The 14863-nt window shown below is 40.7% G+C and overlaps 1 protein-coding gene across 1 annotated transcript; it reads right to left on the bottom strand.

The window, feature by feature from the left end:
• Positions 1 to 2886: 2886 nt before the first annotated feature.
• LOC104490593 (tyrosinase-like) lies at positions 2887 to 11894 on the bottom strand (the record flags this gene model as incomplete). Its single annotated transcript, XM_010132900.1, has 2 exons — positions 2887 to 3110; positions 11713 to 11894. Coding segments are annotated over 2 exons (406 nt in total), but the record flags the coding sequence as incomplete, so codon positions are not given.
• Positions 11895 to 14863: the final 2969 nt, after the last annotated feature.

Here is a 14863-nt window from a genome sequence, read left to right as displayed (position 1 = left end):
TATTTATGAAGTAGAAATTTAAATACGTGTGGTTTTTCTCTGCTGCTGGTATTTATTCCTACCCATAGAATATTCTGGATTATATAAAGTAAAAATTAAATGACCAAACTGACCACTTGAAATACTGTCATCAGATAATTCCTTTCCTTCTGCCTATTCTCCGGTGCCAAGAAACATCTAAAATGCCATGCGTTGTGTTTGTTCTTAACACTTTCTAAGATACTGGAGAGCATTTGTGTACTAGTATCTCAGATCACCTGTCAGAAGCCACAGGAAAAGAGACAGCTCATTTGGATTTAAGACCAGAGACTTTCACACGGGAGAATAGCTTCGTTCAGCAAAACCCCTGCGCTTTGCTGAGCTGGGTGCAGTTTTATCCCATGTCTTCTTTAATCAGGGCACTGGAATAGATCAGCAGACATTGGTCAGTCACTGAGCTCCTGGGAATGGATTATGGTTGGATTGAGGGTGTAGACCTTTCCTTCTATTGCTAGTGGAATATACTGGTAGTTTTATTCTCTCCTGTTTTGCCTGGTTTTGTGACTGTTACTCTTCAGTGAAGGGTAGCTGGGAGACTGCAAATGTCCTAGTATGCTCCTTGAAAGCAGGATTTCCACAGCAGGAGAGGGGTATTAACACTTTGATGTGAAAAATCACAAGACAACTCCTATAGAAACACGTTCTTAGGTGGTCCCTTCATAACAGACATATCAGCCCCTTACTGTTTTGTGTCTCTTCTGCTCTGTAAAAAAAGCTGTAATTTCTGTAGTTCAGAGGACAATTGCAGTGCATTTGCCCTGAAATGGAAATGAATCCATGTAGTTGGGCAGTTGAAAACTATCACAGTAAGGCTTTTCAGTGCTCCATGAGGATGGTCACTGAAGGCAGCTGTGAGAGAAAATAGTTCATCTGAGAGGTCCTGTGGCATTTGTTGACTGGGGAAGAACTCCCAGACCAATGGTCAAAGCACATGTTTCCACATTTTCAAATGATGCAGTGTCATCCCTGCCTTCTCACTCACCTTCCCTCCCTCAGACTTCTCATTGTCCCTCTGAACCTCTTTGTGGCTCCTTGCAGTCTTCAAGGAGTTTGTCTCTAGTTCCCAAAGTCTGAACCTATCACTTAAACCACAGCACTGCCTTGAATACCAGAATTGTCATCAGTAGAGCAGGTTTCTCCAGCACCAAAGGCATGACTCTTGCCCTGTTCTGTTTATTTTTGAAGAAGATGTGAGAGAAACAACTCTGAAGACACCAAGGTCAGTGAAAGAGGGGGAGGAGGTGCTCCAGGCCCTGGAGCAGAGATTCACCCGCAGCCTTGATGAAGACCATGCTAAGGCAGGCTGGCCCTCTGCAGCCCATGCCCATGAAGTCTAATGGTGGAGCAGATATCCACCTGCAGCCCATGGAGGACACCAAACTGGAGCATGTGGTTGCACCTGAAGGAGGCTATGACCACTTGAAGAGAAGATCTCATGCTGGAACAGGTTTGCTGGCAGGACTTGTGACCCCATGTGGGACCCATGCTGGAAGAGTCTGTTCCTGAAGGACTGCACCCTGTGGAAGTTACACATCCTGTGGCAGTTTGTGAAGAAATGCAGCCCAAGGGAAGGACCCGTGTTGGAGAACTTCATGGATGACTGTGTACCATGGAGACCCTATGCTGGAGCAGGGTAAGGGTGTGAGGAGTCCTGCCCCTGAGGATGAAGGAGCAGCAGAGACAACATGTGATGAACAGACCGCAACCCTCATCCTTTGTCTCCCTGTTCTGCTCGGGGGGAGGAGGTAGAGAAATCAGGAGAGAAATTGAGTGTGGGGGGAAAAGACAGGTGGGGTTAAGTTGTTCTAAGATTTGTTTTTATTTCTCATTATCCTACTCTGACTTTTGATTGGCAATAAATTAAATTAATTTTCCCCAAGTACATTCTGTTTTGCCCATGCCAGTAATTAATTGGTGAGTGATCTCCCTGTCCTTCTCTCTCAACCCAAGGGGCATTCATAATATTTTCTCTCCACTGTCCTGCTGAGAAGCGGAGTGATAGAATGGATTATTGGGCACTCGGCACCCAGCCAAAGTCAACCCACACACTTTTGTTCATTATGTATGTGTTACCTGTATGGAATACGCATACTGAGCAACCAAAAGTCGACCATAATATGGGCAACTGTTAAAACAAATTGAACAGAAGTGGGCAGGTTTCATGGTAAGGACAGTCAGACTAGGTTTCATCTCCTAAAAACATCTCAGCTCCCCAGATGAATGCAAGATTTTGTAGAAGAATACTAAATGAAGCATTTGAGAAAAGTGGCTTTGGAGAGCCCTGCTGCTGATGGCATTCAATCAAGGACAAACAGGGCGTTACAGAAGCTGGAGGGAAAATATTTCTATCATAGAAGAAAAATGTGCCTATGGGTCATTTGTTCTGCTCAGAGACACCACATATTTTGCTCACTAAACTTTCTACTCTTACATTCATAGAATGAGTGTAGCAGCAACGGTGTAGTCAAGCACCTCTCCCTAAACCCATGCATCAATCATACGGATTAGGCTGCGGGATGGGATCCTAGGGTTGTAAAAGGGAAAATAGCAGAGAATTATACGTTAAAGCCACCAACACAGGAGCCAGTCTGGTTTCATAGGAGCATTATTTAATCAAGCATAGGAAATACATGGTGTTCTTTGGGTGGTGTAGTAATTTATGTTGGATCTGGGAGTGTAGAAGTGGATCTGACAAGATACTACAACACTGGAGGTTACAAGAGGCATGAGGAGGAAGACTGCCCCGCCTGTTTATGCAGCACACCTCACCAAGGCATTTGTAAACACGAATCAATCACTGCATGCTTGATTACCATCTCAGTAACATCACCGAGTTACTGGAGGCCTCTAGAAATTTGACTGATAAGATACGTTGTTGTAATCTTCAGTTTCTATGAGCAAGGGTTGTATCTCTGAAGAAGTTCCTCTTCTTTTCTTCTGGCAGGCCAGAATGAGCCCTATGAGCACAGCAGTAACTATTCCTCCAGTCACAGCTGCTCCAACCAACCAAGCCCAGATCTGACGGGCTTGCTCAAGGTAGGGTATTAAAAAATCCTGGAAAGAATCAAGTTCTGGAAAAAACAGGAAAAAAAATGGTCCTTTTACATGATGCATTGTGCTGTCAGTTTATAAAGGTTGTATAATGGATAATACTGGAAAGCTGCAGGAAGAAACTTCATCGGTAGAAATTTCCTGAAGGTCACAATTAATTTTAAACAAATCTGTTCAGTCCTTATAGTGTATTTCTCAATCTTCATACTAAAGACTGGAACAGTGCTCTTTGTGGTTTTGTCAAAACTGTAAAACTATAACCCAAGAAGTTTGATACAGTATGACCAAAGGCCCTGCTAGCTCAGCATCCTCTTGGCAACAAGAACTGAAGTAGAGCACTAGGAAGAGTTTAAGAACAGGTCAAACTTACTATTATCCTTTCACAAAATACTTACCCATCCTCCAACAACTTGCAGCTCAGGGATTTCCTGACCTGGATGTGGTGTCATTGTATATAATAGTTATTGGAACCTTTTTTTCTCCCCTTCCATCAGTTTTTCTAGCTCTCTTTGAACTTTTCTCTTAAATTCTTGCAGCAAGGAGATCCTTGCCTTAACTTACATGTTGGGGGAAAAGAAAATAAGAAAATAAAATTCTTTCACTGATTGTGAACCTGTAACCTGTTTGTTTCATTTGATAGTTTTTGCGTGGGGAGAGGCAGTAGGCTAACTCACAAGAAATCCTTAAAGTGTTGGAGCCCTCTTTCTTTGGTGAATCCAGGGCTGTTTTCTTGCTTTGTGGTAATGAATGTGTGTCTCTGTGTTTCTGTTGTTCTCACTATGTCTTTATAAGTCACAAAAATCCTGTCATACAGGGCTTTCACTTCATGATAGAAATTGGAAAGTGACCTCTTCACAATGCCCTTACAACCTGTTGGCTTGAATTTGAGAAATGGGAATATCGTTTTCTTTGGGCCATGGAGAATTTGGAATCTGCATCACCCAATTACTAGCTGTAATTACTATTATTAGCTGTAATTACTAGATGCTAGGGGGAAAAAAATGTGCCTCTCTAGGCAACTTCTCTGGGACTCCTTAGGGTGGTTAATTTTTGGATAATGTTCATGATCTGGACTGATTTAGTTGTATTCAAACACATTTAGTGTGATATACCCCCCAAAAGGTTCTAAATGTCTTGTGTTTTCACTGGTGCCCAGAAAAGTAATCCTGTATATCTTCTTGGATCATGTTGCTTTTGAGTGTATACTGTTATGTGCACTGTGCTCTGAAAAGATGTTTTTGGTTTGCAGCACGTTTAAGGTAAAACTAGCCTTAGCACCTGATGGCAGAATCCCTTTCCAAGATGTAATTCCAGTTTAGACTGAGTTTGGTCTGAATGTAGTTTGTCCTTGCAACTCAGCTTCATTTTGAAGATTGTTGGTTGCTGTAACTCTGGTCCTTGTTCTCAAGTTAATCCAACTTTATATTCTGAGATTGTGTTTGCAAAAGTCTGCATGTTCAGCCTTCTGCTTCTGGCCTCCTTAGACATATAAATGCTGTGTAATGCTAAGAACTAAAAAATGAACCAGGTTCCTGATGTTTCAGCGTGAACTCCACAAAACTCTGGGTATGAAGTACATTATCTCTTTAATCCTTCATTTCACATCTGTCAAATGAGAACAGTTCCATTCACCGAATCCTTGCATTGTGAATATAAATTACTCATAATATTTCTGCAGGACACAGCTGCTATAGTGATCGGCACCAAAGAAAATTGTTCGAGGAAACATCTTCAGGATAGCATTTTAGAAGTGTTCAATAGGTCACACATTAGGCTACACGCTGCTTAACTGAGAACAACGAAAATCAAAAGTAAAAAGAACTGAACATTTGGTTCTTAATGAATGCTGTCTATGCTGCGGGGTCTGGGAAAAAATGTGCAATTAAGGATCATGCATACATGTAGAGGTGGAGAGTGAATTATGGCTATACAGACATCTTCAGTGCTGCCATTTCTTAACTCTGTGCACCTGACCTTGTAACTCTAATGTTTTTTAGCTCAACACTTCAATGTTGATATTTCACACGTCTAAATTAGAAACAATCTGGCTATTTAAACTGGAGTATGCATAGGATAAAAGAAAATTGATACATAACAGGAACTTGATACTGGTTTAGTGTTATGTATAAAGAGATTTATCACAAAGTTCTCCTCCTTCATCCCAGAATTTATCTGGGATGTGAAGGTTTCTAAGCTATGTTTTAATTTGTACTTTGTCCTTGAACTCTCCTCTCCATCAGTATTATTTGGAGGTCTGATACATCTTCTTCCCAGCAAAACATAACGTTTTGAGATGATGAAATGTCACGTTTTGTGGCCCTTTCAGAAGAGATTAATCTATTTTTTTAATATCGTGATAATCAGCCAAACATGCTCTTCTTTTGCTTTCAGAGCCCAAAGCCAAAAGCCATCTCCTGGCATCTACTGCCTGTTTCTTTTTTGCTACACAAAAGGTGTTTAGTAGTGCTATCATGAAGTTACCATGGCAACTCTCGGGTGCCAGAGGATGGAGAACCCCAGGACACCCTATAATCTGTAATCTGTGACTCTAACACAACAGTAAACGTATGAGCAGAGTGAATGCCCAGCTAAAATCATGAAAACTTGGTTTTCAAGTATTCCATTACTACAATTCTTTAATCTTTTACTATGCAAGGCCCAAGGGTGCTGCAGCTGTGATTGCTGATGACTACCTGGGAAAAGTAGTAGGAGTGGAGGGGACAGGAGGGGAGGACACATAGCTGCTCTGTGGGAGACATCAGCCAATGACAATTCCATTCTTTCGTATCAGTGTTTAGAGTTAAATGATAATCCTTCCTGGAAGCTGCCACGAATATCAAATAAAACTGCCCTTTTAGTCAATAGGTTCATGATGAAGCAAGAGGAAGCCAGGTGGATCTGGTGTTTGACATCTACCCTCCTATTAGTGACTAATACCAACAATATATCCTCATCAGGCTCTTTCTGATGGGAAAATAGTAGTGATTACCCTCAGCCATGGTCTTAGCATTCAACTCTTGACACACTCTTTATTCTCAAAGAGAGTGTTAACTGTAGGTAACAGCAACAGATCATTTCTTACTCTTAATATACCAGATCAATCTTTTTAAATGTAATTTCAAAATACAAGCCAGTCCATTTTGTGTGGGTTGCTGAATGTCATTGAGAGGGTAGGAAAATACATAGTGTAATTTTAAGGTGAAACAATGTGTGTCTCCTAAACTTAGGGAAATAATGTAGACTTTCCATGATGATTGACAAAGAAATTTGTTATGGACAACTTACTGGGCATCCTGGGATTTTTCTTTTGTGGCAATATCAAACTACATTATTGATGTAATTGATCCCAAGGATGAAAAAACTCCTTAATATTCAAAATTTTTTTGAAACAATATTTTGTGTTTTTAAATATTTCCTCTATGTAAAGTACAGGATGTCAAATTCTTTCCAGGGTTAATTTTGCAAATTAGAAATGAAAACTCTGGCCAGACAAGAAATAAACAAATTTTCTACCATTTATGTATTGCCATATGTTCCACTGATATGTCTGCAGTCTTGCTATTCTGTTTGGCATACTTTTCTGATTCTAACGTGGGTAGTTAATGGGTAGTTAATGGACTTTAGCTTTTAAAGCAAACCTTGAGGAAGCACAAACATATCTTTTTAGATCGTATTTGCAAATTTTTTCTTATCCTGGTGAGCAAGGATTTTGTTTCTGACATTTCTCCACTGATATGTCTGCAGTCTTGCTATTCTGTTTGGCATACTTTTCTGATTCTAACGTGGGTAGTTAATGGGTAGTTAATGGACTTTAGCTTTTAAAGCAAACCTTGAGGAAGCACAAACATATCTTTCTTTTTAGATCATATTTGCAAATTTTTTCTTATCCTGGTGAGCAAGGATTTTGTTTCTGACATTTCTTGTGTGTGCGTGGTTCACTGATTGTGTCCCTCTGGGGAGTCAAAGGAAATACCAGTGAGACTACCACAGCCAACACTGGGAGGATAAGCTGTTGTCCCTCAGCTTGTCTTAAGGCAGAATCACTTGTCTGCAGTGATGAAAAGTTCGCAGCTCACAAAATCTTCATCAGCACCTCATTATTGCAGCTTAGAAAGTCTTTTGTAATGTTGTCTTCTGACAACAATGAAAGAAAGTCTGCAGAAAACTGTCAGGCATAGTCCCCGACCTTTGGACTTCAAGACATGCCGTGTAATGGGTGGTAGTGGGTTGTTTATGGTAGAACTACAGTATCTATTGGTATAAATTCAAGTTGTTCTCTTTTAAGTTCTACCTTCAGCCCAAGGTGGGTAACCCAGGAAACTATGATCCACTTTTCACCATGTGGCTGTCTCTAGAAACAGTGAGAATCAGACCATTTCTGCACAGCTGACAACTGTAACTCATTTTTCAGTGCTGCGGTTCATTAGAGTTTTCTCTGCCTGTTACTCCTGCAGAGTAACGTTGCTCTGTAGTGCTGACCACTCACTGACAATAATGGCACATCCACAGAGCGGATTAGTGGAAAGAATCGATTACTTCAGAGTATGGAGATGAGAAAAATCAAATATTCCTGGGTGTATTCATACAGCAATACCATTTACTTTTTGTTTGACACCTCATTAACACTTACACTTCAGAACTGCTCTTTCAGAGTTTGCTTCTATAATTTTCTCAAAAAAAGAGGGGAAATCTGGTGATATCACCACACTATATGCAACTATGGTGTTAATAACTCACCAAAAAGTAGCTTCCTACCTCTGAATGGCTGCCAGGAAAAAGAAAAACAAAACAAAACCAAGCCAATTTTTAAAACCCGTACTTCTGTTCCTCTATAAAGCGTCATTACATTGTCAAAATATCTGCTCATATTCTTCCTTCTAAGTGATATATTTTTTTCTTTGGTTGTCTTCTCTTTTAATTAACCTTGATCTACATCTCCTTATTTCTGCCTGAAGAAAATCCAGGGATGAAAATGCTCTTTTCTCATCTTTTATTTAACTCATAAATGTAAACCACTTTCCAAGACAACATTTCTCACCTATTACCACATTTATTTTCTTTTTTTAAACTGTGGATACTGTCCACGTTTTATTGTGCGTGACACTATCTTGTGGATTCACGCATAGTATCGCCCTTTTAAGTTATGGCCAACAGTGTGTGCTCCTGAGACAGAAGACTCAGCAGATCCCTTCCTGGAGGTACCATATTTGCCAGCTGTCACCTGAAGTGATTTTGCAACCAAATTGCTAAAGAGCCAGAAAAAGAGATGAGCTGCAGTCAGGCTCTGGATCTGAGCTCTCCTCCTGCAACACGTCCGCGAGCAACCTGGCCTTCTCAATTGTAACCGTAATGCTCTTGCTTTGCCCTGAGTGTCAAAGCTCCTTAGTTAAGGTGTCCAAGTATTGCAACTGATGGTTAAATTCCTGGGGTTATAATTGGGTTATAATTGCCCACTTTTCAAGGGAAAAAAAAAAAAGTGAAACAACTGACCACACACGTAGGGGTCAAATTGTTCCCATTGAGAAAGGGAGATTTTCTGGGGAAAAGTCAAGGCTGTGTCCACAGATTTATCTGTTCCTATATCTAGAAGAAACAAAAAGTAGAAAAGACTTAGTTCTGCCCCTGAAATGTAAGTGCTTGGAATAGCTCTTGCCATAGAAAATTGTTTTGACAGCTATTGCTAGGTGGTGCCATTAGTCTTCTAAATCTTTTTTATTGATGCTAACAAATGTTAGTTTTCAGTAAGCTGTCCGGGTTGTGGCAGTTTTACAGTTCACGGTTCGCATGTTAATGAAAGCTGGATGTCTGCTCTGGTTTCTGCTCAGATCAGCTCCCCAGTAATCAGACTCTGGCACATGTATTTGATTCCTGAGGGATGGATTTCTGCGCACACTGTTTGTGACCGCTTCTGCTTCAGGGCTGTCATATGTAGAAAAATAAATGAAGCTGCAATTAAAATAACCACATACTGTCACACATTGATTGCTGTTACAGTGGAAAGCTGGGATGCAGGTATCAGCTTTTCCTCTGGGGAACAGCGACAACATAATTTAGCATTAAAGTGCCATTTTGTCATTGGATTCTTTCCAAATTTTATTTTTTGTAACCAGCCGCATCATGTTCTGTGTAGTCCTGCTTCATGTCTACCAAGTTGCTGATGCTGTAACTCAGAACTACTTCCCTTGATGCTTTTCTCCAGCTATTGCCTCTAAAAGCAAACAAGACCTGGCTTGTGTCCCTTACTCTGTCCTCTTCCTCTCTCTCTGCCTTTCCTCTTCCTCTCCATTTGGAAGATCCGCAGAAGAGCTGCCTCTTCTTGACCACCTAGATCTTCACTGTTGTGCTTTTTTATTTTCCTTTGTAACTTTTGCCTATTTATCTAGTAACTCCTGGCTGCCAGTAACAGGCTTTCTTGTCTCCCTTGAATACGCAGGAGCTTTCAGGGAAGGTCAGCAGGCTTCCTTGCTTCAGCTCCTCTACCAAGAAGTTCCTGTTTTCCTCTATGTTCCTCCATAGAGCATCCAGCATTCCCATCTGGAGAAAAGTCTGGGTTTAAACATAGAGTATTGAGAAAAGTCTGTTTCTGCATTTTGAAATTCCAGCCATTTTCCATTTGTAACCAGTTTTTCCCTTTGGATAAGAAATAGCTCCTTTTTTCTCATTGAGATTAACAAGGGGTTGATCAACATCTGAGTATTACTTCAGCTTTCCAAACAAGTTTGAATTTCACTCTTCTTGTTGATCTTTCAAAATAATGAAGAAACTGCTTTCCTTACTTCTGCGTTAAGAAAATGGGCAGAATTTAATAAGAATTCCATTTTTCTGAGGAGTGTGTTCTCCCCTGGGAAAAGGGAGGATATCAGAAGGCAACCGAAGTGAATTGTTAATGGTAAATAGTTTACCATTTGCTTCCTTTTGCAATACCAAATCAGAACTTGGTATTTCTGAAAATCATTGTGTTTGGCACTTTTTTAGTGATACCGTTTAGGAATAATGTGGTTCTAGGAAACTGGAAGCTTTAATCAAAAAGATGTATAAGTATTTCTGGTCTTAATCAGGAATGAAATTATGGCAACGTGAATAAAAAGGCAAAAATAATAATTCTGAGATGATTGTATTTGAGGCATATAATAGATTATTCTCTGTCTGAATATTTGGGGTTGACCAAATTGTTTGTGGCATGTTAGGAGAAATAGTGACTTCTATCTCTGGATTGTAGTTCTAAAACAGCCTTAAGAATTATACAGGAGAGTTGCAGATTCCCTTCATTACACATAAAATAGCCAAAATGCATTTTCTCTGTGACTGTGAATCAAGCTAGATTTTACTTGAGAAGTGAACAAACAAGCTAAATGCCTGATTGGACAGTTTATCGAGTATGCAGAAACTGTACTTCCCCATTAGAAAGTGAGCTCTGCCAGAAAAACAGGGATGCCCTGAAAATTGATATTGTTTTCATAAAGACAAAAAGCAAGCTATGAGAATGCTAACATTGCTAAAATGCCCCTGGTGCTTTTGCTATGTGGTTATTGGACTTTTGGCTCTTTATTGCCTTTGAAGATCTGCCTTCGCAGAAAGGTTTCTGCCCTGAACAGAAAAAGCAAATGTGCCCAATGACATACCTGTTATTACCTGTTACCACAACCTGCCATTGATGTGCAAGAATAACTGCATCTCAGATCCCAGGTAGCTTTTGGCAGTGTAGAATGTAAGAAATGTATCTGATCATTCCGAGGGCCCAGTTTTATAAAGGATTGAGCCAAAGTATCTGAGCAATCCTCAGTTCCAGGCAACATTGTATTTTTAACAGAAGTTAACAGTTCTGTTGGACAATAAGGTAACCTGTACTACTCCGGTGGAACTGTGAGGTCCGCTACTCTGAACATGAGTGCTGGCGTACCTGAGGTTCCTCAGCAGCTACAGTCCTACGGACCTCTGAGCTCCCTGTGCCTGAAGATGGCCAAGAGACTCAAGTCAAAACTACCTCTGAACAGCAATGCAAGCCAAACGCATCACTGAACAGTGTGAAATTAATTTGATGAAGTGAAATGAGCATTATGAAGGATTTCGTTGCCTTCTGTATAAATAACCATAGGGCAAGGACAAAGTCAATGGATCACTGTTTTAGGTGCTGCACAGGACTTGTGTTGGCCTCTGGTACTGAATTTTACTTGAGTTATTTAAGAGATCAGATTACATTTGTAAACCAGAAAGAGAGCTTTGCATCTGTCTTCACTTAAACCATGTCCAGAACTTGGAAAATCCCACTGGTTCCCTCATATGTTGAACTGTAACGGCTGAGCTGGGCAAACAGCAAACTCAAAATACAGCAATTTTTCTCCCCAGTTCTGATCATGAGCTGATTGTTTGAGTCAGATTCTGCTCTTAATGGGCTAAGATAGACGGCATTGATGTGAGCAACTGATTTTTGGTTGGAACTTTTCTTATGGTATCGTGTTGACTCTGCATCAGACCCTAAATGTGAAAACAAGCAGGTACAATTTGGGACTGTATTTAGGGAAAAATCTAGACTAGAAGGATTTTTAATTGCCTTCTCATTTTACAGACATATTCCAGGTAATTGGGAACAAATTTGACTTTTACTCAAAAGAGAAACATTACCTGGTTCCTGCAGATACTCGTAGTCATACCCCAGCTCTCTTGAGGATTTAAAAAATTCTCCATTTCTGTAAAGGGGGATGAAGGGCACCATATAATTTTCTCGGTTGTGCCCAATGGGTGCATTGGCTGCTGGGTAAACTTCTAGCATGGGCCTGTGTCTTCTTAACCATTGCTCAAAAATGCTGTAGAAGAAAAAACATGTCGATTAATGTTGAAGATTAGCGGAAATTTTCTTTAATAAAAATCATTGAAACTTTGTTTTGTGAACCCTGGGAACAGAGTGTCATGCAATGGCTTGTGTTCATGTGCTTGAAATGTTTTCCAGATCGTTTGGGGTTAGCTACTTCAGTGATGAAATCCTATGCAAGACTGCAAAAAGCAAAGGTCTGCAGTGCTGCAGAGAGGTGAATATGTTTTTAAATTCCAAAAATGCAATTCACTGTCTTGCTGTGACCTGGCTGCAATTTCTTCTCAGTAATTGTCATGGTCATGGATGAGAGAAAAGCGTTAAAAACTTCAGTTCTTCCTTCCCCTCCTTAGAAACATCTATGGATGTTTTTGGATGGTCTTCTTGCCAGCTACTCAGTCCTGTTCCCTGTTACTTTCTCTCCGCTATTACCAAAGGTTTTCATGCCTGCATTAAAGTATGGCTACGCCATGGCTGGTCTGACATCACCAAGGAGATAGAAATATCCGAGGAAGAAGGGATAAGCTATACGAGTTCAGAAACTTGATAAAGTAGGTCAGCTGTCAGGAAAGAGTATTCCTCCAGCCACGGCTTCTTCACTGGTCTTAGTGACTGCACAGTTGTTTTGCACATTCTTACTCTTCTCTCCCAGCTGCTGCTGCACAGCTTTTTTTACCCCTTCTTAAATATGTTATAACAGAGGTACTACCACTGTCACCAATGGGCTTGGCCTTGGCCAGTGGCAAGTTTGTCTTGGAGCTCACTGGCATTGGCTCCATCCAACACGAATCCAACCCTGCAGCCGCCTCGATACCAAAACCTTGCCACATAAACCTGATAAAAGCTGTTACACCTCTAACCTCAAGTGCTGCTTTCACTTTCCTCTGCCAAATTTTCTGCCATTAGCATGTCTGTCCTTTGACTTGCAGGGAAAGCTTGCAGGCTGCACTACGGGAAGAGTTTGTATTGACATTTTCCAGTCAGCTATTGGATGTGTTTGGAAAGCAAAATTAACAACCCTCCAAACCATTCTCCAGTCTCCTCTCTTTGTGTCCAGGCTTTGTCTGCTCAACTCTTCACTCTCTTTCAATCCTCAGATCCACTCTCTGATCCCCTGATGTTTACACAGTGACCTCATCTTGTCAGCAGATACCTGGATGTTCCAGGTTGGAATAAAGGATGCGGGAAGATGCTGCAAGGGGAACAGATGGAGGTGTCTTATATGTGAAGGAAGAAGACCCTATGCTCAGTCAGAAGACATTGGTAGGAAGGGATTATCATCACCAAGCTCGGGGAGTGATCACTGAAATCATTTATCTTTACAAGGGATGGAAATGGGCTGAAGAGACCTGTAGGTTGTACTTTAATTGAGATCTTGGCTCAGCAGTTGTTTCTCCCTGACACCAAATGCTGACTGGAGGACACAGACCTCCCCCCCCACCCCGATCCCCAGTCTTGTCATTAATAACCAGCTGTTCAGGGACTCAGAAACACAGACACTACATGCAAGTGCTCAGCAGTATCAGGATATCTGCAGAGCATTAAGGGATTCTGCTGGTAGAATTTTTTCTGCTATCTTTGGGTAGAAACGTTGAGAAACACTCTGCTTACCCCACCAAATTAAAGCCCTCTCACACTCATCAAAACAGAGGCAGGGCCAAAGCCTTGGTTCTTTTTATAGGATCAAAAGATTTAACAAGTGAAAACACCACTATGTTCATACACCCTGCCAACTGTTAACTATGCAGACATTAATCTTGATTAAAATCTTCATTTGTGGCTTTCATCTTCAGGTAATTTCATCAGCCTTGTCTAGAAAAACTCTTGTCAGAATAATAATGTTCAGCTGCATCTTTCAGATGGATAAATTTAAACAATGATATGTAGGTGTCGGCTGCAGTTATCACAAGAAAGTTTGAACGAAACGCTGTAATCAGATTACATTTTTGAAGAATGGCATAGAGAAATTCAGTAATCATTAAAAAAGGCATAAAATATAAAGGAAACCAGGGCATTAGTTTAGCTTGAGCAGGGGTGGTGGTGGTGTTGGACTTCAGTCTATTGCCTGCCTGGTTTTACTCATGTCTTGGGCAAGACGCTGTCTATCTGTGCCTTGTTTTCTTAGCAGTTGTAGATGGGATCTAAGACAGCTCTTCTCTGCAGCACAGGGCTGTTAGAGGTACAGAGATACTTTGGTTATGGAGACATGATAATAGTTTAAGGCGGCAGAGGTAGGACTTGGATCAGGTTTTCAAAGTCTGGTGATGGTCCATGCCCCAACTTTTGAATGCTCAGTTTGAGGCATTTCTTGAGGTCTGATTTTAGAAAATGCTGAGCATCCACATTCTGAAAATCTGCAGGGCTGATGAGCACAAGGTTCAGAGCTAGAAGTCATCATTCACCTGAAATACCTCCATATGATATGTCCTGAAATGCAGCATCCTCTCTGGATAACTTAAATGTTGCGGTTTTGTAAGCAGTTTCAAGAAGAATCCTTAGGCCAATAATCTTTCAAGCAGAATGGAAATGCAAAACATTTCCATGGAAAAGAATATATGTACTTTTGGGTTGCTTCATTTGCAGTGTCGTTCCCATACTATCTATCAAGCTCTCCTTAGCCATAGCAGGAGCACTGAATTGTATGCCCTGGCAGCTGATCTTCAGATTTAGATGCAGTCATCTGACTCTAACTACCGATGTCATGAGTTGTGCTGATGCACAAGATATGTTGCACAATTCATTGTTTATGAAAAGCCCTCTCCTCTAGCCAGCATAGAATCATAAAATCTTTGTTGAAATCTGTCTCATCTAACATATCTATATGCCAGTGTAGAAATACCAGAAACAGCTGTTAATGTTTTAAGAGCCACTTTCTATTACCATTAGAGCATTTACATTCCTTTTAGAACAGCTGGCCCTGTGCTTTTATCTTGCCTTTCCTTCCTTCCTTCCTTCCTTCCTTCC

This window comes from Buceros rhinoceros, unplaced genomic scaffold, assembly GCF_000710305.1.
Source record: "Buceros rhinoceros silvestris isolate BGI_N320 unplaced genomic scaffold, ASM71030v1 scaffold13450, whole genome shotgun sequence".
NCBI lineage: Eukaryota > Metazoa > Chordata > Aves > Bucerotiformes > Bucerotidae > Buceros > Buceros rhinoceros.
The sequence above is the reverse complement of the archived record's forward strand: the minus strand, read 5'-3'. Positions and strand labels throughout refer to the sequence as shown.